The sequence below is a fragment of the Cavia porcellus genome, unplaced genomic scaffold, assembly GCF_034190915.1.
Source record: "Cavia porcellus strain 051 isolate PalLab524CR breed Dunkin Hartley unplaced genomic scaffold, mCavPor4.1 scaffold_8, whole genome shotgun sequence".
In the NCBI taxonomy this organism is placed as follows: Eukaryota; Metazoa; Chordata; class Mammalia; order Rodentia; family Caviidae; genus Cavia; species Cavia porcellus.
Window position 1 is genome coordinate 49,714,651 of NW_026947491.1, and position 21,937 is coordinate 49,736,587.

Below are 21,937 nucleotides of genomic sequence, written 5' to 3' on the forward strand. Positions count from 1 at the left end.
CGGGGCTGGGGATTTAGCTCAGCGGCATAAGTACCTGCCTTGCAAGCAGGCAGTCATGAGTTCGATCCCTGGTACTGATTAAAATTAAAAAAAAAAAAAAAAAAACTTGAAGACCAAATAATCCATAGTGTAGAAGCTCAAAGAATGAGACATTTTACACAATAACCCTTAATATTTTTTCTTAAAAAGTAGAAAAGGACACTGGGCATGGTGGTGCATGACTGTAATCTTAGCACATGGGTGGCTGAGGCAGAATTGTCTTGAGTTCAAGACCAGCCTGGGCTACAAAGTGAGCTCAAGGCCAGCCTGAACTGCACAGTGAAACCCTGTCTTGAAAAGACCAAAAAAAAAGTAGAAAAGACACAGGACGCATCTGTAATCCTTGTACTCAGGAGGATGAGGCAGAACTGCCAAGTTTGAGACCAACCAGGGTTGTGTAGTGAGTTCAAGGCCAATTTGCACTACATAGTATGACCTTGTCTTAAAAAGCAAACATTGGGGCTAGGGATTTAGCTCAGCAGCATAAGCGCCTGCCTTGCAAGCCTGCAGTCGTTTGATTCCTGGTACCAGTAAAAATACAAAAAAAAAAAAAAAAAAAGCCAACAAACATCATAACAAAAGAAAAAAATGCAAAGCATTTCAGTGTGTTAACTAGTCTATTTTATGTAAACCAAAAGGTTAAAAAAATGTGTGACTATAGAAGAAACAACATTAAAGGAAATATAAAGGGAAGTTTTTATGAAGCCACAGAACCACTATCTTTTCTTTTAAATCTTTTTCCTTTTTATTGGTACTGGGGATTTTTATCAGTACCAGGGATGGAACTCACCACCACACACTTGAAAGGCAGGCATTTATGTTACTGAGCTAAATCCCCAGCCCCTGAGAATCACTCTTTTGACAGCTTGCTTCTCAATGTTTCTCTGTAAACCAAATGTATGCTAGAATGACTTTATTTAGATTGGCTATAGAAGCAGGCAAGCCAAACCTATCACTTTAACATCTATTACACAAAATTTAAAACTTAAGTATATAGTTATATAAAAAGTCCAAGTTTTGACAATTTTTTTTTTTTGTATTGAGAATAGAACCCATAGTCTCAAGCATATCAGTTAAACATTGTTCCAATGAGCTACACCCCCAGCCCTTATTTTGAGACAGGGTTTCACTAAATGCCTAGACTGAGCCTGAATTTGTGATCCTCCTGCCTCAGCCTTCCAGAGTGCTGCACTATCATGTCTGGCTATAGCAGTTTTTTTTAGCAGATTTTATATTGGTTAAGTTTATTATTTTTTTTAAGATGGTTCTTTATGGTTTACTAATTCAGTTGTTCTCTGAAGGAAAAAAGACATACAGTAGTTGTAAAAACTCACTCTTGGCTGGGGCCTAATACTGTTCATGTAGTAACTTATATTTTTTGAATTAAAATTTTGGTAGATTGAACTGGTCAGTTTAAAACAATTTTAAGATGTCATAGTGAAAAAAAAGAAAATGTCATAGTGGTATATACCTGTGAGGAAGAGTGAATGTTCAAGCTTAACCTGGGTCACTTAGTGAATCTGTCTTTTTTTTCTTTGTCTTTTTCCTTTTTATCGGTACCAGGGATCAAACTCATGACTGCCTGCTTGCAAGGCAGGCGCTTATGCCGCTAAATCCCCAGCCCCTGAATCTGTTTTAAAAAGGGATTGGGGGAGAGGAAAAAAAAAAAAAAAAGAAAAAAGAAAAAGGAAGCAAGTTGGGAATGTAGCTCAGGGTAAAGATCCTGGGTTCAATCTTCAGTACCGAAAAAGCAAAGACAGGTAGTAGGGTGTTGTCTGACCACTGAAAACAAAAGGAAAATCAGCAACTGATTCCAGGTATAATTCAGTGTCTATGACTTAAGGACAAAGCTGTCATTTATCCAGAAATATGGAGGCTGTACCCAGTGAGTTATTACTGCTCACTCACCTTTATACATGGCAACTGGTAGAACTGAACCTATTGGCAGCATTAGAATTAGCTCTGTGTATTAAAATTTTCAAAATTTTGGGCAGTTCTATTCCTTGCTTTACTGGCCCCTTCCATGAAACTTGACACGCTCTTTGATGGTCTCAGGAATTCTTTTCAACATTAAAGTATCTCTCAAGGTAAAAGAAATTCTGATAGCTATAAGTAGTATTTTGGGATAACAAAAATGGCCTAAGTTTGATTGTGGTTATACTTGTACAACTCTGTCAATGTGGTAAAAGCTTACATTTTGAATGTATAAATTGTGTGGTATACACATTTTTAGTTTAATAAAGTTTTATTTTAAAAAAGGAAATTGTGTTTTAAGCATTAAGACACATATATTTCTGTCATATTTATTAAATGGGTCTTGAAGTATTTGATCCTTGGTTGAATGTAGAAGATATCCACACTGGTTTGAGGGAAGTTGTTATCTTCAGAAATCTTTCTGTAAATCTAAAATAGAATAGATTTACAACAACAGTTAGTAAAGGGAAACAAAACTCATTGTCACATCTTGATCTGCTTCATGCTTCTGTTAAATTCACATCATGCATAAAGGTTTGCTTTCACATTTGCTGAAGCCCACAGTTCAGGCTAAACCAGTACAGAATGAGAATACAAAGGACTTACACAGCCAGTTGGAAGGAGGCCTCAGCAAAGCTTTTCAAGTTCAGAGTCATCATTGTTTATTTAATAAGCACATATTTGTGTGTCTACTTTTGAATAAAATAATTATCTTAGGCACTACTTAAGCCAATATTCATTTAATTAAGAACTAAAGTCGAGGTTGGGGGAATGGCTTGGTGGTAAAGGACTGGTCTAGACCCTGGCTTTGACCCCAACACAACAAAATAAGCAATGCTGAATTGGAAAAAGTCTTCCTATTTCTGTAACATTGCCACAGTTTTCTAGGGTCTCTATCAATCTCTCTCTCTTTTTTTTTTTTTGGTACCAGAGATCAAACTCATGACTGCACACTTACAAGGCAGGTGCTTATGCTGCTGAGCGAAATCCCCAGCCCCTCTATCAATCTCTTAAATAATGTTTACTATGATTTTTTTCTTTTGGTTTATATATTGTGAAATTTTGCCTATGCAAGGAACTTTACTGGGAATTGAACTCATGATCTCATGCTTGCCAGGCAGGTGCTTGTGCCACTGAGCTGAATCCCCAGCCTCTCTGCAAGGAACTCTTCATTTGACATTGCTATCTTCTTTGCACCACCTCCTAGTCACTATACCCATGAGGATTTTAGCAGTTCTCTGCTGCATGTGACAATTGACAATTACCTTAAAACTTTCCCCTTCCATCTGTGATGCTTCACTTTCACCTTTCATCTCTCTACTTTTTTTAATTGGTACTGGGGATCGAACTCACGACCACATGCTTGCAAGGCAGGCGCTTATGCCGCTGAGCTAAATCCCCAGCCATCTCTCTACTTCTAAATCACTGCCAATTTCAAGAATGGTTTCTATATTTGCACCTGTTATAGATTTCCAGTGCTAAGGTACTAATGGTATAGCCCATCCTCTTGGTGTTACAACCCTTTTCTTTCCAGATTTACTTATCTGACCTTATGATACAACTACACATCCTGGTACTCTCTTTTCTCAAAAGCCTAATAATCTCCTTGTTCCTATTTATTAAGCCTAATCCACTAAGTTTGGAATTCAAGCCCATCTTGGCTTTAGCTATCACTTTGGCTTTATATCCTATCATTTCCTGACAGTTCTTCTAGATTACCTGTACTATTTGATGGGCTTGTAATTATCTGATACTTTCTTGTCTCTGCCAAAGGCAGAGGCCCAAAAATGAACAAACCTAGGCTGGGGATATTGTTTGATGCTTCCTAGTATGAGCAAGGCCTTAGGTTTGATGCCCAACATCACATATACCCTTTCCTTTCTGCAATGCTGTACCCTATCTCATTAGACTATAACCTGGGTGTGGTGGTACTCACCTGTAATCCCAGGACCCATGAGGCTGAGGAAGAAGGATCTCTACAACTTCAAGGCCAGGCTGGACTATATAGTGAGACCTTCTAAAAAACCTTCCTAATGCTAAAAAAACACCTTCCCCCAAAAAACAAAATCAAACCAAAATGAAAAACAGAAAAGCTTCCAGAGAACTTCTGATAATAGAAATTCTACTTATGTATTAAGTAATAGTATATTGGCATTAGAGTTTTTTTTTTTTTAAGTTTCAGAGGACTAAATCCAGGGTTTTTGCACTGAGCTACATCCTCAGACCTTATTTTGAGACTGATCTTGCTAATTTTCTAAATTTTCCAGGCTGGCTCAACTTGTGATCCTCTTGCCTCAACTTGCCCAACAGCTAAGATTATAGGTGTGTACCATTGCTCCAATTTACCATGTTAGTACTTAATGACAAGGAGACATGGTATAGAATTCATCTTTTTTCTTTTTGGGTGGTAGTGGGGATTAAAACCAGGGTTTTGCACATGGTAGGCAAGTGTTCTATCACTGAGCTACAATTTCCAGACCTTTTTTATTTATTTTTGACATGACAGGGTCTCATTTTGTAGTACAGGCTGGCCATGAACTTGTGGCAATCCTCTTGTCTCAACCTCTTGAATAGCTGGTATAATGAGTGTGTACCACTGTGCCTCTGTCTCTGAACTTCACATATATATATAATTCATTTTTTGTCAATAATACCGGAAGTAAAACATGTTTAATAAATATTATGTGTTGAAATGAATTAAAGCAGCCTTTTTTTTTTGTCTTTTTGAAACAGGATCTCACTATGTAGTTCAGGTTGGCCTTGAGCTCAACTTGCATTAATCCTGTCTCAACTTCCCCAATGCTGGGATGATAGGTGTGCACCACCATGCCCAGCTATTACTTTTTTTTAATGTAGCAAAACTTTTGTAAAAGGTAGGAAAAGAAACAGGCTCTGCAGAGGAAGTTTGGGCCAAATAAAAGTAGGAAAAGTAGTATACCCTACAGTGTGAGAGTGGGCCACTGTGCAAGAGTGAACACAGTGGCCAGACACCTCATTTTTGAAAACAGTAAAATATATCAGTGAATTTTTTTTGGGAGGCAAAGACTATAGCTCAAAAATTGTTCCTTTGTTGGATGCTTTGAATTACTCAGATTTAAGTAGATAAAAGGCAAAAGTATAGTCTTACCGCTCTTCTTGAGAAGTTCTCCTTTTCGAGATTTATCCAGGTTTTCAAGAAATTGTTCAAATACTTTCACATAAGGTGCTAGACTGGTCTTCTTATGATCTAAATTATGAAGCATGGGTGCTATAATTAGCATGTTGGCAGGAAGAATAACATAAGAATACAACTTTTAAGTTTCTTGTTCCCTAAGATCCTCCTGTCTCAGTCTCCCAAGTGTTGGGATTACAAGTGCGCACCACCGTCCTTGGCTCCTGTAAGAATTTCCTAGGGGTGGGGTGCAGGTAATTAGCTCAGTAGTAGTGTGCTTGCCTGGCACATGAGAAGACCTAAATTTGATTCCCATATACACAGAAACAATTTTACAGTGTAATAAAAAATTTCTAGATACAAATATAAGGAAACATGCAATTTCACACATATAGTAAGGGTTGAGATTTTTAAATATTCTCTCTCATATACGTCTTTATTTTATTTTTGGTACTGGGGATCGAACTCACAACCTCAAGCTTGCCAGGCAGGCGCTTATGTTGCTGAGCTAAATCCCCAGCCCCATATAAGTCTTTTAAATCTAGTGTTTTTTACACTTAAAGCATATCTCAACATATGGCAAAACAATAAAAAACACATTGTCTAAGACTAAAAACATGGAGTTGGAAAAGTAGGCTTATATTCCTAAGATTTTCAAATATACTTAAAAGTATATTTACTTAAAGTATATACTTATTCTAATAATTGAATCAAGCACAGTGCTAGGATTATAGGCATGGGCCACTATGCCTAGCCAGTTGATTTTTGTATTGAATAAATTTTATAAAATTGTTTTCTATGTTTCCTATTACATTATCTTATGAAAAGTAACGAAAAACCCTCTAATGTTTAGTCATCCTGTATTAAATAATTGGATGGGTAAGTGGTTAAAAAGTTTGTAAGTTTGTGTTCAAAGTGAAGCTTCAGGCTGGGCATGGTAGTGCATGCCTATAGTTCCAGCACTGGCAAGGCTGAGGCAAGATGATCATTGCAAATTCAAGGCCAGGTTGGGCTACATAGTCAGTTTAAGGCCATCCTGAACTTCACAGCAAGACTTTGTTTAAAAAAAAAAAAAAAAAACCAATCAAACAAACAAAACTTCAATATATGAACCTACCTCTGGTTCTGTGTTTGATATCAGATTCAGTTTCATTCTCCTCTTTTTCCTTTTCATTAGTGGAAATGACATTTAATTCACAGCAGAGGGAGCTACAAATAACAGTATGAGAATTTGCAAGTTTGTTTCTGGTCAGTATTACGCATTTAGTGCTAGCCAATGAATCTCCTAAGATTTTCTGTGAAACAATTATATGGAATGCTTCAGCCTGTATGGCTCAGAAGAGAATGCTTGCTCAGCATGCTAAGGCTCTAGGTTCAATCCCCAGCACTACAAAGAAAAATAAATAAGAAAATACAAACCCCTTCCCTGAGCCCCCCAAACAACGAACAGCCAATTTGGAATCTTTAAAGAGTACAGTTTCTTATTGTAGTTTTTCATGCATGTTATTAAAATCTATGAAATCTTATAATAAAAAAACTTTTCTTGGTAGTGCTGGAATTGAACTCTGGGCTTTGCATATTCTAGGCAAGTGCTCTACCATAGACAGATATCCTCAGCCTTAAATAGATTGTTAATATGATTAAGCTGACATTGCCCAGGCTCACTATTTTTGGTGCTGGACACTGAACCTAGCTATACGCCCAGCCCTCCCAAACTTATCTGACCTTAAAATCTTTTATAATACAGCTGAATTTTAAACTTGTATCACTGCTTCTGGCATCAAAATTCAATCTTAGAGTCAAACATCCACATAACTGAATAACCATTCCTGTGCAGTGACTTTTCTAAAATGGAATCTAATGTAATCTATTTCAAATTCATATTTACAGAGAATGATCAATGATCTGGAGCATACCTTACTGTAGGAACAGTAAAGGGATCAAACAGATCCACTTTCTGTAAATCAATAGGCACAGAAATCCGACCTGTAAGAACCAGGAGTTATAAGCTGATGATTATGAAATGATAATTGTTACAGGCTTTGTTTTCTTTCCTTTTTGTTTTGAATAGGGTTTTGCTATGCAGTTCAGGCTGCCCTTGAACTTTCAGTAACCTTCCTGCTTCAGCCTCTTGAGCACTGAGATTACAGGTGTGTGCCACCACACCGGGCTTATAGGCTGTCTTCTTATAGCCTAACTTCTAATGAGTTATTCTTGGTTAAAATTGCACAGAGGGTTAGATTTATTTGTTAAGTTATATTTAGAAATATAAGTTACTTTCCTACTGGTTATATCTCTTATTTATCTTAAGAAACTGATGGGAAGACTATTTATCTATTTCTCAGTTTTTCTTATTTTTACTTTTATTTCTACATTGAAAAATAGAATTATTCTAAAATTCCAAGCTGGGTATGGTTATGTCTTCCTGCAATCCGAGCATTTGAGAGGCTGAACACAGGAGGGCAGTCATGAGTTCAAGGCTAGTCTGGACTACAGAGTAAGTTCAAGGCCAGCATGAACTATACAGCAAGACCCTGTCTCAAAAAAACAAAACAAAATTCCATATTTACATTCAGAAAAATTCCACTTAGTGAGTCCACAAAATGGAACAAAATAGATGGAAATGGTTCATTATACTGCTTAGTTTATTTGCTGAGTTCAAAATAGACACCTATATGTTGGAAACTTTTTCTTTTTTCTTTTGGTACCAGGGATCAAATTCATGACCTCACACTAGGCAAATGCTTGAGCCACTGAGCTAAATCTCTGGCCCCAATTTTTCTTTTTTTCCATGTTGGACACCTTTTTTTTCCTTGAAAAAAGGTCTATGTAGTTCAGGCTTGCCTTGAACTCAATATGGAGCTCAGCCTAACCTCAAATTTGTGGTGATTCTCTTGCTTCACCTAGTGCTGGGATTATAGGTGTGCAGCACTACGACTGTTTATGTTAAATATCTTTAGAAAACACTCTGGAAATAAAATACAGTCATGTGCCCTTAATGACATGATGGTTAACAGTTAGCTCTCTGCACAATATTGTCTGATAACAGCTTTGAGCTAGTAAGCCAGCCTGAATTATATGAGAATTTGCCTAACCAAAACAAAAAACAAAAAACCATATATATGGCTGGACATAATAGTGCATGGCTGTTATCCCAACTATTCATGAGGCCAAGGCAGAAGCCAGCATGGGCAATTTAGGGAGATCTTATCTCAAAATAAGAAACTGAGTGTGGTGGCACATGCCTGCAGTCCTAGCCCTTGGGAGGCAGAGGCAGGAGGATCACCACAGATTTGAGGCCAGCCTGAACTCCAGTGAGACCCTCAAAGCAAACAAACAAACCCAAAAGTAAAACCAAAATAAAGGAAGAAAAAAAGGGCTGAGGGTGTAACTCAGTGGTAGAGCCCCTGCCTAGGATGCACAAAGCCCAGGGTCCTATCCCAAGTAGTACAAACAACAAAACAAAAAATGAAGTGAAGCTGAGGAATGCCAAGAGTAACAAGTAATAAGGGAACTGGGACTTGTCTGAAGATAAGACTGCAGCTTCTTAATATGGCAACTATAATAAAAATATACATACAAAAAATTGCATATATAGTGTTGCGTGGTGTGACAGTGCACACCTGTAATCCCAGCATTCAGGAGGCTGAGACAGGAGGATCACCATTAGTTCAAGGCAGCCTGAGCTACATAGTAAGTTCAAGGCCAGTTTGAACTACATAGTAAAACTCTATTACAAAAAACCAAAAAAGTAAGTACAGTTCTTGTGAATGAAAGCAATAATTGAGCTAAACCTTAAATATCAGAATGAGAGGATGCTCACTGGGGTTTAAAATTAAGCTTAAAATAAATCAAAAGAAGCTAAAAGCAAATTTGACAGGTTTGAAGGGGAACTTCATGAACTGCAGAGTCATTATAGATTATTATTATTATTGTTTTGCTTTTTTGAGACAGGGTCTCACTATGCAGTTCAGGCTGGTCTTGAGTTCACTTTGTAGCCCAGGCTGGTCTCGAACTTGCAACAATCCTCCCACCTCAGCCTCCCGAGTGCTGGGATTACAGGCGTGAGACATCACGCCCGGCTATTATAGATTATTAAAGGAAACAAGGCAATTTGGAAGAATTGAATGTGTGCCATACTCTTAAAGGACTTTACATTTTACTGTATTGGTATTTTTTTCCCACACGCTGGAGATTAAACCTAGATCAATGCACTAAACTAGACTCTCACTATACACTAAATTAAACCCAAAATCGATCAAAGATCTAATTTTTTTTGTCTTTTTGAGACAATGTTTTGCTGTGCAGTTCTGAATGGCTTTGAACTCACTTTGTAGTCCAGGATGGCCTTAAACTCACAATGATAATTCTGCCTTAGCTTCTTGAGTACTGGGATTACAAGCATGCATCACCACTCCTAGCCAAAGATCTATTTGTTTTTTTTTGGTACCAGGGATCTAACTTACAACCTCACGCTTGCCAGGCAGGCACTTGTTCCACTGAGCTAAATCCTCAGTCCCAAAGATCTAAATATTAAAACAGAGACAATAAATCTGCTGGAAGATAGAATAGGTAGAATCCTTGAAAACATTGGTTTAGGCAAAGACTTTATGAACAAAAGCCCAATTGCACTGGAACTACCCCAAAGAATCAACAATTTGGGTATCTAAATCTTATTATAAAGCTTTGGTGCAGCAAGAGAAACCACCAACAGAGTAAAGAAACAGAGTAAGGAAACAACTCAGTGTGAGAAGAAAAATTTACCTGTTGTTCCAGAGACAAAAAACTATTATTTTAGAATATATAAATAACTAAAAAATATTACACCACTCAAATTTAAAGACCCAATCCAAAAATGAGCATCTGAAACAAACAGATACTTCTCAGATGAAATGTAGAAATAGCAAATAAATATATGAAAAAAAGTTCAACATCACTGGTCATTTGGGAGATGCAAATTAAAACAAGGAGATTCCATTTCAACCCAGAAAGAATGACTATTATCAAGAAATCAACCAGTAACAAATGCTGACAAGACTGTGGGGGAAAAGGAATGCTTTTCCAGTGTTGGTGGGAGTGCAGACTAGTGCAACCACTGTAGAAATTAGTGCTCTCACTGTAGAAAAAACTAGGGGTAGAGATTCCATTTGACCCAGCTATTCTTCTTGGTATCTTCCTGAAAGAATTAAAAGCATCACACTTGGTGATATAGGCACACCCATAATAGCTAAATCTTGAAAACCACCCAAGTGCTCATCCACCAAGGAATGGCTAAAGAAGATTTTTTTTTTAATACAGCGTACTACTCGTCATAAGAAAGATAAAAAAGATATTTCTAGCTAAATGGATGCACCTTGAGACCATACTCTTAAAGTGAAATAAATTGGGCACACATAATTAAATACCACATGGTTTCTTTGGTGTGAGAAGCCAAAAGTGTAAATATGGAACAAAATGTGTAATAGCAATTGGGAAATGGGAAGCAAATGTTCAAATGAGAAAAGGAACAAAGGGTGGTGGAGAAAAGAAGGAACGAGAAAAAAATAAGAAGGAAAAACTGAAAACAAAGCTCTTGTAAATAAACAGGGGGAAGAGAAACCTCCCCTGGGAGGGAAGGGGAATACGAAAAAGAAGATACATCATGTACAGGTACAAATTCCTTATGATGAAAGTTATCATTATGCATACCTAAAATGTACTAATATGGTGCATGCCTGTAATCCCAGCATTCAGGAGGCTGAGGTAGAAGGATTGCTTGAGTTCAAGGACAGGCTGGCTATATAGGAGTTCAAAGCCTGAGTTCAAGGACAGGCTGGCTATATAGGAGTTCAAAGCCAGATTAACTACACAGTGAGACTGTCTCAAAAAAAAAAAAAAAAAAGGGCGGGGGATTTAGCTCAGTGGCATAAGTGCTTGCCTGGCAAGTGCAAGGTCATGAGTTCATGAATTCAATCTCTGGTACCGAAACAAACAAACAAAAAACCCCCAAAAAACAAACAAACAAAAAAAGACAATGCCAGAGTACTTCAATTCAATAAGAAAAGGATGCATTATTTAATAACTTGATGCTAGCCAGGTATGGTGGCACGGGACTGTAGTCCTGGCACTTGGGAGGCTGAGGCAAGAGGATTGCTTTGCGTTCGAGGCCAGCCTGGACTACATAGTGAGACCCTGCCTCAAAAGAAAAAAAAAAAAAAAGAAGAAGAAAGAAATGCGGGAGAAAGAGAAATTTTTTTTTGATATGGGGGATGGAAATCGTGACCTTGCACTTACCAGGCAAATGCTTAAGACATTGAGCTAAATCCCTGGCAAGACCAGAAAATTTTTGAAATGTAAACATTATATACTGCAAACATGTACAAAACAAAACAAAACAAAACAAAACAAAACAAAATACAAAATAAAACAAAACTAAACAAAAAAAGGATAAAAAAAGAAATTAAGACATGTAATGTACATGCACAAGTTCTGACAATCAATGAACATTATTTACTACATATATGTACTAATAAACTAAAATCATAAAAAAGAAATATGTAAACAGAAAAACAAAAAAGGACTGAATTCAGCTGGATGTGGTCATGTGTGCTTACTTGTAATCCCAGCACCCTCGGAGACTGGGGCAGAAGGATTGCAAATCCAAGTCAAGCTAAGCCTGATACCTAGTTTCTAAATAAAAAATAAAAAAGGGGCAGGGCAACACCCTGCCCCTGGTTTGCCCTGCCCCTTTTTTATTTTTTATTCAATCCCTAATACTAGTGAAACTGGGATGGGGAAGGAAGAGAGAACTGAATTCTGTCCCAGCACCAACACAACTTGTTTTATGACTTTGAACAAGTCACTTTCACATCCTGGGTTACTGTTTTTTTTTTTTTTTTTTTTTTTTTTTTGTCTTTTTCCTTTTTATCGGTACCGGGGATTGAACTCACGACTGCCTGCTTGCAAGGCAGGCGCTTATGCCGCTGAGCTAAACCTCCAGCCCCCGGGTTACTGTTTTTTTATCTGTGCAATGCAAGTTTCTATCCTGTGATTTCTACATTCTTACCAATTCTTTGTTTTATTCTGTTTTTTGAGGCAGGGTCCTCACTATCTAGAGCAGGTTGGTCTTAAACTCACAGTGATCTTCCTGTCTCAGCCTCCCAAGTGCCGGGATTATAGGTGTGTGCCCCTCATGCCAGGCTTAGTTTCTTATCAATTCTAATTTAAACTTCATACCTCTTAAACATTTACTGAAAAAAAGAATTACATAGAAACTTTAACATAAAAGATAAGTTAGGTACTAGCTAGAAAAGAAATCTTCAGTCTTTAATATCACAGATATATGTTCAGGGGCTGGGGATTTAGTTCAGTGGCATAAGCACCTGCCTGCTAGTGCAAGGTCATGAGTTCGATCCCTGGTCCAAAAAAAACAAAAAAAACCAGATATATGTTCATACCTTTATGATATGCTTGCTAAAACAAAACAAAACAAAAAAAATAAATTTAGTTTTCCTTACTTTCTTTACATTGTACCTGTTTTAGGATGAACACTAAAAGGGCTCTTCAGTAAATGATTGATTCCTTTACTAACATTGATATCCAGCCGTGGAAAACAGTACTGCAGCATAATTTCCCACTCCAGCCAGGGTCCACATTTGTCATTTTTGATATTCTAGAAGATGCAAGGCCAGTATGAAAATCAGTAGGAACTTTTGAGTATTTCTTAATTTTTAAGATTTTCATTAATAAAAATTAAATAAACCAGATGATTTACTTGAAGGTAGGGAAGCAGAAAGAGAAAGAGGGAGAGAGATGGCTAGTTAGTCTGGACAAATAGGGAGTATTTGAAAGGGAAATTCTGAGTATTTCTTTAAAGAAGGTTAAAAAATGATCTTCAACCATCTTTAACTAATCAAACAAAACAATCAGCACTCAATTAAGAAATACATTAGCATATTTGAAAATACAGATTTCAATGGAATATACCTGACATGTGTTGATTACTCTTTTCAGATGCTCCCAACGCTGAACTGAATTGTGAGACTTCTGGAAGCATGTCTGAAGTTCTTCATGAATTGGTGATGTGACATTAAGGAACACATTCATTTAGGGCATATCAGCAAACTACTGAGTTTTTAGTATGTATTACCACAAAGATATACAAAACTTTCATATATAAAAATATATACACATATATATTGTTGTTTGTTTTGCTTTGTTTTTTGAGACAGGGTCTTGTTATGCAGTTCAGGTTGACTCTGAACCAAACACGTAGCCCAGTCTGGCCTTGAACTCATGAGATCCTCCTGCCTTGGCGTCCTGAGTGCTAGGATTACAGACATGTGCCACACCTGGAAAAACTTACACATTTAGAAAGAAGTTATTTTTGTTTTGTGACAGGATCTCACTATGTATTTCAGGCTGGCCTCCAACTTGTGGCAATCTTGTTTTAGCCTTCTGAATGCCAGAATTACAGACATGTGCAATGGTGCCAAGCCACATTTCTTATGGCATTCCAGATTAGAGATACAAAAATGTAGAAATACAAGAGATAGTTTGTATTTAGGCACAGTGGCATGTGCCCATAATCCCAGCACTCGGGAGCCCAAGGCAGGATTGCTGTGAGTTTGAGGCTAGCCTAGAATACATAGCAAGACCCTATTTCAAAAACAAAGACAAACCAAGAGATTTTGTATAAAAAGATTAAATTTACACATAAGCGCATTTGTAATATTATAAATCAATATAACTTGCTCATGTGGGAATGGTTTCAGAAAAGGATATTCCCAGGAACAAGAGCTAAAATCTTATCCCAGCTTTCTTTATTTTCAAGAATGTCTTGATCAACCAATGCATATTCTTCAAAGTATTTTTTAATTATGTGTATAGATCTTCTGTAGGAATAACAATAACAAAGTCCTGATACTATAAACAACATATATAACTTTAGTTATTGTTGTACTCGAGTGTGAGGCTACTGCTTATTTTCTCTCAATTTCTAGAACTGTGTAAGATGGGAATAATATCCCTTTGCTAGGCTATGAGTTAAATAAGACACTTAAAAGGGGAAAGATACTAGTGTAGTAGCTGGCACAGGATATTCAAAAAATCTTTACTTCTTTTTTATTATTTTTTTTCAAGAAATGTTTACATCTTAAACTCTATAATCAAGGTTAGTAGCATCATAAAAGTGTAACAGCATAGAAAGTAAGTAATCCACTGCAGCATATTAGTACTAGAATTAGAATGTGGGTTAGTCTAGTCTTCTCTGAATTGCTTGCTTTAACATTTCAAATGTGTAGTGCTTGTACTTTGCAAATACACTTAATATCTACTATGCCCTTTAATTTCTGCCATAACTGTGAGATGGGTACAGCAGATGATCTATTCATCATAAAGATAAGGAAATGGAGGCTTAAATACTTCATCAGGTTCATAGTATATAACAGAATAGGGCCTTTTCTAATGGAATGCTTTTCCCATTATCCTAGAGAAGTACTGAATTCAACAGAAAAAGCATAGGCTTGGGGTTAAGCTCAAGAATGCTAAATGTAACAACTGTGTGATACCAAGCAAATGATATAATCTCTCTAAAACTCACTTTCCTCATTTGTAAATGGAGTATTGTCATGTCTCTCATGAAGCTGTTGTGAAGGCCAAAATGAACAACTGTAGAAGCCAACAGGATACTGCAGCATAATTATGCACTCAGCTAACTGTAGCTATTATTATAAAATGCTACCCAGCTGTGAAAATTGATAGTAAGACAATTCTGAAAGCACACGTAAGCATATTAGACACGACTTAATTGCAGTCTTTTCCAACAGACCTGACAAAAGGGTGAATTTTTTCACTTAGGTGAACTTTCTTTTTAACGTCCTGGCCACCCTAAAAAGTAAAACATTAAAAAAGAACTTATGTTTATTGTTTGATCATTTTTTTCATGCCTATATCTTCTAAACAACTACTTTGAAGATAATAATATGCAATATATTAACCATTGTAAATGTCCTATTATTTTGTTTGGAAATTCTGTATCATTTTTATTTTTTGTTTTAAAACAAAACAACAAAAAGAATTTACATATATATAATAGAATAATTTAATATTTTCTTTGAGGTGTGTATAATTATTACATTTAGAATTATATAACTTCTAGACAAATTAATCTTTATTTATTTATTTATTTTTGGTCTTTTTTTCATTTTTATTGGTACCGGGGATTGAACTCACGACTGCCTGCTTGCAAGGCAGGTACTTATGCCACTGAGCTAAATCCCCAGCCCCTAAATTAATCTTTATTAATACAATTTTTTTTTTTTTTTTTTTTTTAAGACAGGGTCTTGCTGTGTAGTTCAGGCTAGCCTCAAATTTGCTATATAGCCTGGGCTGGCCTTGAACTTGTGATCCATTTGCCTCAAAATATCTTAAACAATGCATTATTTTAAAAAATTACTCCATTATTTTCTTAGATGAGGTCTTGCTGTGTTGCTCAGGTTGTTCTCAAATTCATGGGCTCAAGTGATTCTTTGTAAGGAGCCGCCAGAAAGACCCATTGCTGCCTCACTGCCTCTCTCTCTCTCCTATGGGCACAATGCATCTGCCTACATTAACCATAATCTTCTCCTGCTTACGTCACATACCCGGACATGACAATGACCCTGTTGTATTCATCCCCATAGCCTCTTCCTGTCCCACCAGCCCGCCCTTTCCCTATAAAAGATGTAATCACTTCTGGAATAAATGGGGGCTTGATTGGACTCTCTCAACTTGCCTCAGTCTCTCTTTGTCTCCCCTATGTCTTTATTTAATCCCCGTTCCTCCTCCAGGTACACCCCACGGATTGATCTGTAGGCCGGATCAATTCTCCTGCTTCAGGGTTCTGAATGCTGGGACTATAGCCATGTTCTACCATGTCTGGGTTGCTATTATGATTTTAAATGATTACTGGTAAGATTATCTACTCTGGAATGTGAATGGTATAGTGATAGCTTACTTCTTTTTTTGGTGGTACTGTACCACCCAGTCACATCCCTACTCCTTTTTAATTTTATTGCAACAGAATATTACTAAATTGTCCAGGCTGCCCTGGAATGGTGATCCTTCTGGTTCAGCCTCCTAAGTAGCTGGAATTCAGGCATGGGCCACCATGTCTGACTTCTGTATTATTTTGGTACTGGGGATCAACTCATGACCTTGTGCTTTTCAGGCAGATGCATATGCTGCTGAGCTAAATCCCTGGCTTTTGTATTATTTTGAGATAGGTCTTACTATGTTGCCCAGGCTGGTCTTAAATTTGTGATTTTCCTTCCTTAGCTTCCCAAGTAGCTGGGATTACAGGTATGCATCATTGCTTCCAGCAAGACAACTTAAATTTTTGTTACTAAGGATACCAGGGTTGGTAGTAAATAAAGAAAATGTAAATCATAATTAAGAGACCCTTACCTTTACAAGGCTCAAATATTCAACTATCCCAGAACGTACTGCAGAGGACAATTTTCTAACTGATTCATCACAGACCCAACAATGAACACCTCTCCTTCCAGAATATACCCAGAGACGATGCTTAAACCCAAAGTCCTCTGTAGAGGGGAGAAAAAAGAAAATGTATAAACTTCTATTTTTGTTTACTTTTCTTAGCATCATTTTTAAAAATCTGTTCATGTACACTTTCATGTAAACTGTACTAAATTACCTATTTACTGTTGTTTTTCATGTTTTTGCCCTCATGACTTCATTCTGGTCTTCCTGCTAAGAATGTCTTTATGTCCAGCACTTTCATTTGTCCTTGATCATTGATCACTTTTTTTTTTTCCTGATACTGAGGACTGAACTCATGACCTCATGCTTGCCAGGCAGGTGCTATGATGCTGAGCTATATCCTTGGCCTGGTCATTTGTTCTTAAAAATACCTTAGGGATATTAAGAATTAATGTTTAAAGTATGTAGAACAGTGCCAGGCACATAACAAATACTCTATATAAGAGTTAGTTATCATGAGTTTGATCCCTGGTACCGATTAAAAAAAAAAAAAAAAGAAAGAAAAAAATAAAAAAAACTTGCATACATAGCAATTTTTATTTATTTATTTATTTATTGGTACTGGGAATCGAACTCATGACCTTGCACTTGCCAGGCAGGCGCTTATGCCGCTGAACTAAATAAATCCCCAGCTAGTCTCCTCTTAAAAGTACTGGAATTACAGATGAGTACTACCACACCTGGTTGTGTACATTCTTATATGCATTTCTGGTGTCCTACAATCATATAGGTCCCTGAGTGTGTTATTTAACATAAATGTGATCTTCAAATTTTAAATGTTTCCTTAGACTGTGTAACTTATCTGAGCTAAGAATTGTTATCTTTTTATACCTCATTCATTTAGATCAACAGAAGTCTAAATTGGGAAAAAACACAATGGTTTGTTGAACAGTTATATTAAAGTTTCCACTACAATTTTAATTTTTTTTTTTTTTTTTTTTGGTTTGGATTTAAAGGGGATTGAACTCAGAGACTTTGAACTGAGTTACATTTCCAACCCTTTGTAAATTTTTATTTTGTGACAAGGTTTCACTAAATTACTAAGCTGCCCACCTAGACTCCCAATTTGTGATTTTCCTGCTTCAACTCCCAGATTGCTGGAATTACAGGCACATGTGGCACACTGAGTACCACTTCATTCTTATGTTTTATTTTCCTCTCAGATGTTTCAAGGAGACATATTAGAAGTTTATGAAATGTGATTAAAAAATACAGAAACTAATATTCAGAGAAGAGATTCTTGCATTTGCCCTCACTCAGACATTATTGATACTTGCCTTTCAGTGCTCGGTCAATGATGTGTATGGCCATTGTCACGAGGGTCCAGCACTTGGAGCATATGTCTGCAGAGCTGGAACAGAGTCATCATTATTCACTGTCACTGATACCTTGCACCCTAACAGCAAGCTGTATGTCCTTACCTACAGCATCTTCTCACATCATCATAGTCTGTCATGTCAATGTCAAACACCAGTTCTTTCTCTTGAGCCTGGAAGGCTCCCAGCTTCACAGCATTGTGTTGATTGGGCTATGAATATAAAATATCGATTAATTTCTATAAGAGTTGCTATGTTGTTAAGTCTGTCTACTTTCTACTCACATAGAAAAAGTGACCAAAGAAAAACAAACTATCATGACAGGTCTATATTAATTAAAGGTCATTACTTTGGAATCCACACATTCAGAACTGATGATAGTTTTAATTTTTACCTATTTAAAACAGTACATAGCCTCCAACTCTAATTTTTATTTATTTGGTACCAGGGATTGAACTCATGATTGTGCGCTTGCAAGGTAAGCACTTATGCCGCTGAGCTAAATCCCCAGCCCCTAACTCTAATTTTTAATCTGACAAAAATTGTATTAAGAGTATGTAGGGACACAGAGGCTATACTTGTGCGGAGAGGTTAATCCTCATCTGCCAGAGAGGAATATCAGTAGACATTAAAATGGAAAAATGAAAGAAAAATAAGCCTCTTACTTAGAGACAAGGAGGTAAATGCCATATGAATCAGCTAAAAGAAATAGGCTGCTTCTAGGCAGCAATAAATGGTTGAAAAGGTAGAACATTTTTACCCTAAGAGAACTATTTGATTTTCATAAACTCCATGTATATACATAACTGACAAAAACCACAAAGAAAATACAAAAAAGAAAAAAGTTCACAGATGACTGTCTTGACCCAATTAAGAACAACAACAACAACAAAAAAAAAATAGCTGAGTGTGGTGCTATATGCCTGTAATCCCAGTATTCTGGTAAATCAAGGCAGGAGAATTGCAAGTTTGAGTCCAGTCTGGGCAATTTAGTGAGATCCTGTCTCAAAATAAAAAACGGTCTGAGAGCATAGCTCCGTACTCATGCCCTGGGTTTAAATCCCAGCAACAGATACATGGAACACAGATACAAGGACACATACACATACACACACATATATAAACACAGAGACTTGGGCTTTTTTTCTTCTCTCAGTGTTAGGGAAAGAAAATAAAGTGGTACTCTGGTCTTTCTGCAGTTTCATTCTAACCTCTAAAGGGGAATAAATTTCAAACCATTTCTCTTACCTGTGTTTTCTTTCTTTCTTTCTTTTGGTACCAGGGATCGAACTCATGATTTCACACTTGCCAGGTAGGTGCTTGTGCCACTGAGGTATACCCCTGGCTTACCTGTGTTTTCTTACTTCTCTCCTGACCCTAATGACAGTAGGGAAGCCTGGGGTTTAGAGTAAAAAAACTGGAACCAAGTCCTACATGCATTTAGAAATTGTGTAATTTTGGGCAACTAAATTCTCCAGGCCTATTTTCTTCTTCATAATAATGAGGCTTGATAGGAGAAACAAGTTATATATAATATGAAAACTCCATTCACAAACCATTACCCCCTATCTATATTATACTCCATTTCCCAGTGTTTAATTTTAAGGAGGGTAGGAAAGGTAATTTTGGTTTGTCATTCATTCAACACATAATAATTATTTATGGTATACTTTCTCTTGCAGGGGTCTTCTAAGCACTCAGGATAGATGGGGGTGGGCAGGAATGGGAGGAGTGGCAGGCCCTCCCAGTGCTACTTGAGAAAAGAGTGGAAAGAAGTGAGGAAAAGCCGGTAGATGCCCAGGGAAATGAATTTTAGGCTGTAGAAACAGCCTGCACAATGTACAGTGTGACATGAGCACAGTGAGTGAAGAGAAGAAAAGAATTTTGAGGATGAGTGATGGGGGAGCCATTAGAGTACTCTACACTATCAGAGAAACTTCTCTAATAACATACTATAGAATTAATCCTCATAGAGTGAGCAGAGGAAACAGAATGAGTTGCTTCAAAAGGATCCCTTTGGCAGCTGTGTTGAGAACGGACTCCAGTTTACAGTGCAAACTGTTGGTTTTTTTTCAGTAATTCAGATGAAAGATGGTGGTGGTAGCAGTGGTAATAGCTGGATTTTATGCATTACGATACTGTCAAAGGGGGTTTCCTAATGGAACCAGTATGGGAGTGTTAAGAAACTGGAATAAAAAATAACTCCAATACTGAGATCAAATGTAATTCTCTTATTTTCCTCTCTTAAACTTTGTTGAGGCTCTCATTTACTCTTTTAGCCAGATACTGTTTCTTTCTTTCTTTCTTTTTTTTTTTTTTTTTTGGCTTTTTGGAGACAAAGTCTTGCAACATAGTGCAGGTTGGTCTTGTACTCACTATGTAGCCCACACTGGCCTCCAACTCGTTGTGATCCTTTTGCTTCAGCCTCTTGATTACAGGCCTCTGCCACCATGCCCAGCTTTACTTTTTTTTTTAATACTACTGAGATTGCAACCAATTTACTTCCAAATGATTTCCAGTCAGTATTGTGTCAAGGAACAAAAATGATTACAACAAACATGTTTAAAAATGTGGATTTTCAACTACAATAAATTCAAATAAAATTTTAATTTCAAAACTCTAGTGGCACTAATCTAGTCTTGATTTATAAAATAAAACAACAAAATAAACACAAAAAACATTTCTTACTCTGTGGGAATACACTGCGCCAATATCAATCTTGTATGGATTCATTTTCTGCATTTCCTTTTCCAGATCACTCTGATTGTTGAATGATTGATAGCGAATGTAAATATCATCTTTCAATGTGAACGAAAATTCGCGGTTTTGAAAATAATTCTTTACCACTGCAAAGTAAGTATGCATTTTAGAATAAGGTACTTTATTCAGCTTAGGGAATTATAACATTAACCAATGGGAAGATTTTTTTTTTTTTTTGTCTTTTTCCTTTTTATCGGTACCAGGGATCGAGCTCACGACCGCCTGCTTGCAAGGCAGGTGCTTATGCTGCTTGAGCCCTCGTGCCCAACATTGTTCTAGGTGTGAAAAGATAGGACCTAATCCTTAATACTAAGTTTACCATTCCACACTTGCTAGGAAAAAGTAAACATGAGGAGAAAAATAAATAATTATAAATATACAATGCCTCTTCTCTCTCCTTGGTAGGCACTAACCGATTCAGTTGTGAAGAAGAAAGTATGCTCCTTGGACGCTGATGCAGATGAACCCTCTGAAACTTTATTATGCCTGGTCCTAGTTAATCTCTGAAAGTCTGGGCGTACTAAACTGCTCACTAGATTCACGCTGAGCCTTTTACACCTGTGAGGTGGTGGGCAGGGTAGATAGCAGTACTGTACAGGAAATGCTGAGTGCAGTGGTACACGCCTGTCATTCCCGGTACTCCGGAGGCTGAGTCAGGAGCACCCTAAATTCGAGCTCAGCCTAAATTTAGTGAGACACTGTGTCAAAAATAAAACAGCACAAACGGTTGGGGATGTAGTCCAGTAGTAGAGTGATAGACCCTGACACTGTATCCCAGCACCACCAACAAAACAGGGCACTGAGGCATTTCATATTGTCAATCTTAAGTACGTCCGGTCCGAGTGTCCTTATTGGGTTCCCGACCCAGTACTCATCCCGCTCCCAGCCTCCATTACCTCCGCCATAGTTGAGCCAGCGATAGTACTGGGGATAGGGGAAGAGCCTCCGGTAATAAAGCTTGAGCAGCTCGGGGAGCTCGGCTGGATCAAACGACTCCATGGCGCTGCGAACTCTCAGTCAGTAATACTGCATGAATTGGCGGGAACCGCGCAGTCTGACGTTCCACCAGTAAGCAGGCGCGGTGAGGTCGCGGCCCGGCATCTGCTGAGGCTCATGGGAATTGTAGTTCTCGCAGCCCGTTACAGTGGCCGGTCTCCGCCCACCTGTCAGGACAACT

The 21,937-nt window shown here is 37.4% G+C and overlaps 1 protein-coding gene and 1 long non-coding RNA gene across 5 annotated transcripts in view; one reads left to right on the forward strand and one right to left on the reverse strand.

Annotated features, from left to right (window-relative positions):
* The window catches only part of LOC106028988 (uncharacterized), a 59,261-nt gene extending 43,353 nt beyond the window's left edge, over positions 1 to 15,908 (forward strand). The window contains exons 4-5 of one of the 3 annotated variants that reach the window (XR_010049314.1): positions 4,281 to 4,335; positions 13,157 to 15,908. This is a non-coding gene — a long non-coding RNA (uncharacterized LOC106028988). The remainder of the gene's footprint in view (positions 1 to 4,280; positions 4,336 to 13,156) is intronic. The other 2 variants (XR_010049313.1, XR_002792764.2) reach the window with 2 other exon arrangements.
* Prim1 (DNA primase subunit 1) lies at positions 2,266 to 21,821 on the reverse strand. 2 transcript variants are annotated; one of them, XM_063254978.1, is made up of 13 exons: positions 21,657 to 21,821; positions 20,689 to 20,846; positions 18,106 to 18,212; positions 17,962 to 18,035; positions 16,589 to 16,725; positions 14,973 to 15,031; positions 13,928 to 14,034; positions 13,130 to 13,221; positions 12,677 to 12,815; positions 7,081 to 7,150; positions 6,282 to 6,373; positions 5,141 to 5,239; positions 2,266 to 2,442 (listed from the first exon to the last, which is right to left on the reverse strand). In XM_063254978.1, the coding sequence occupies exons 1-13, from the start codon at positions 21,757 to 21,759 to the stop codon at positions 2,423 to 2,425; spliced, it is 1,257 nt and encodes a 418-aa protein (XP_063111048.1). In that variant the 5' UTR covers positions 21,760 to 21,821; the 3' UTR covers positions 2,266 to 2,422. The 2 variants fall into 2 exon arrangements, with proteins under 2 accessions (XP_063111048.1, XP_013014647.2); XM_013159193.3 differs by having other exon boundaries at positions 13,928 to 14,037.
* Positions 21,822 to 21,937: the final 116 nt, after the last annotated feature.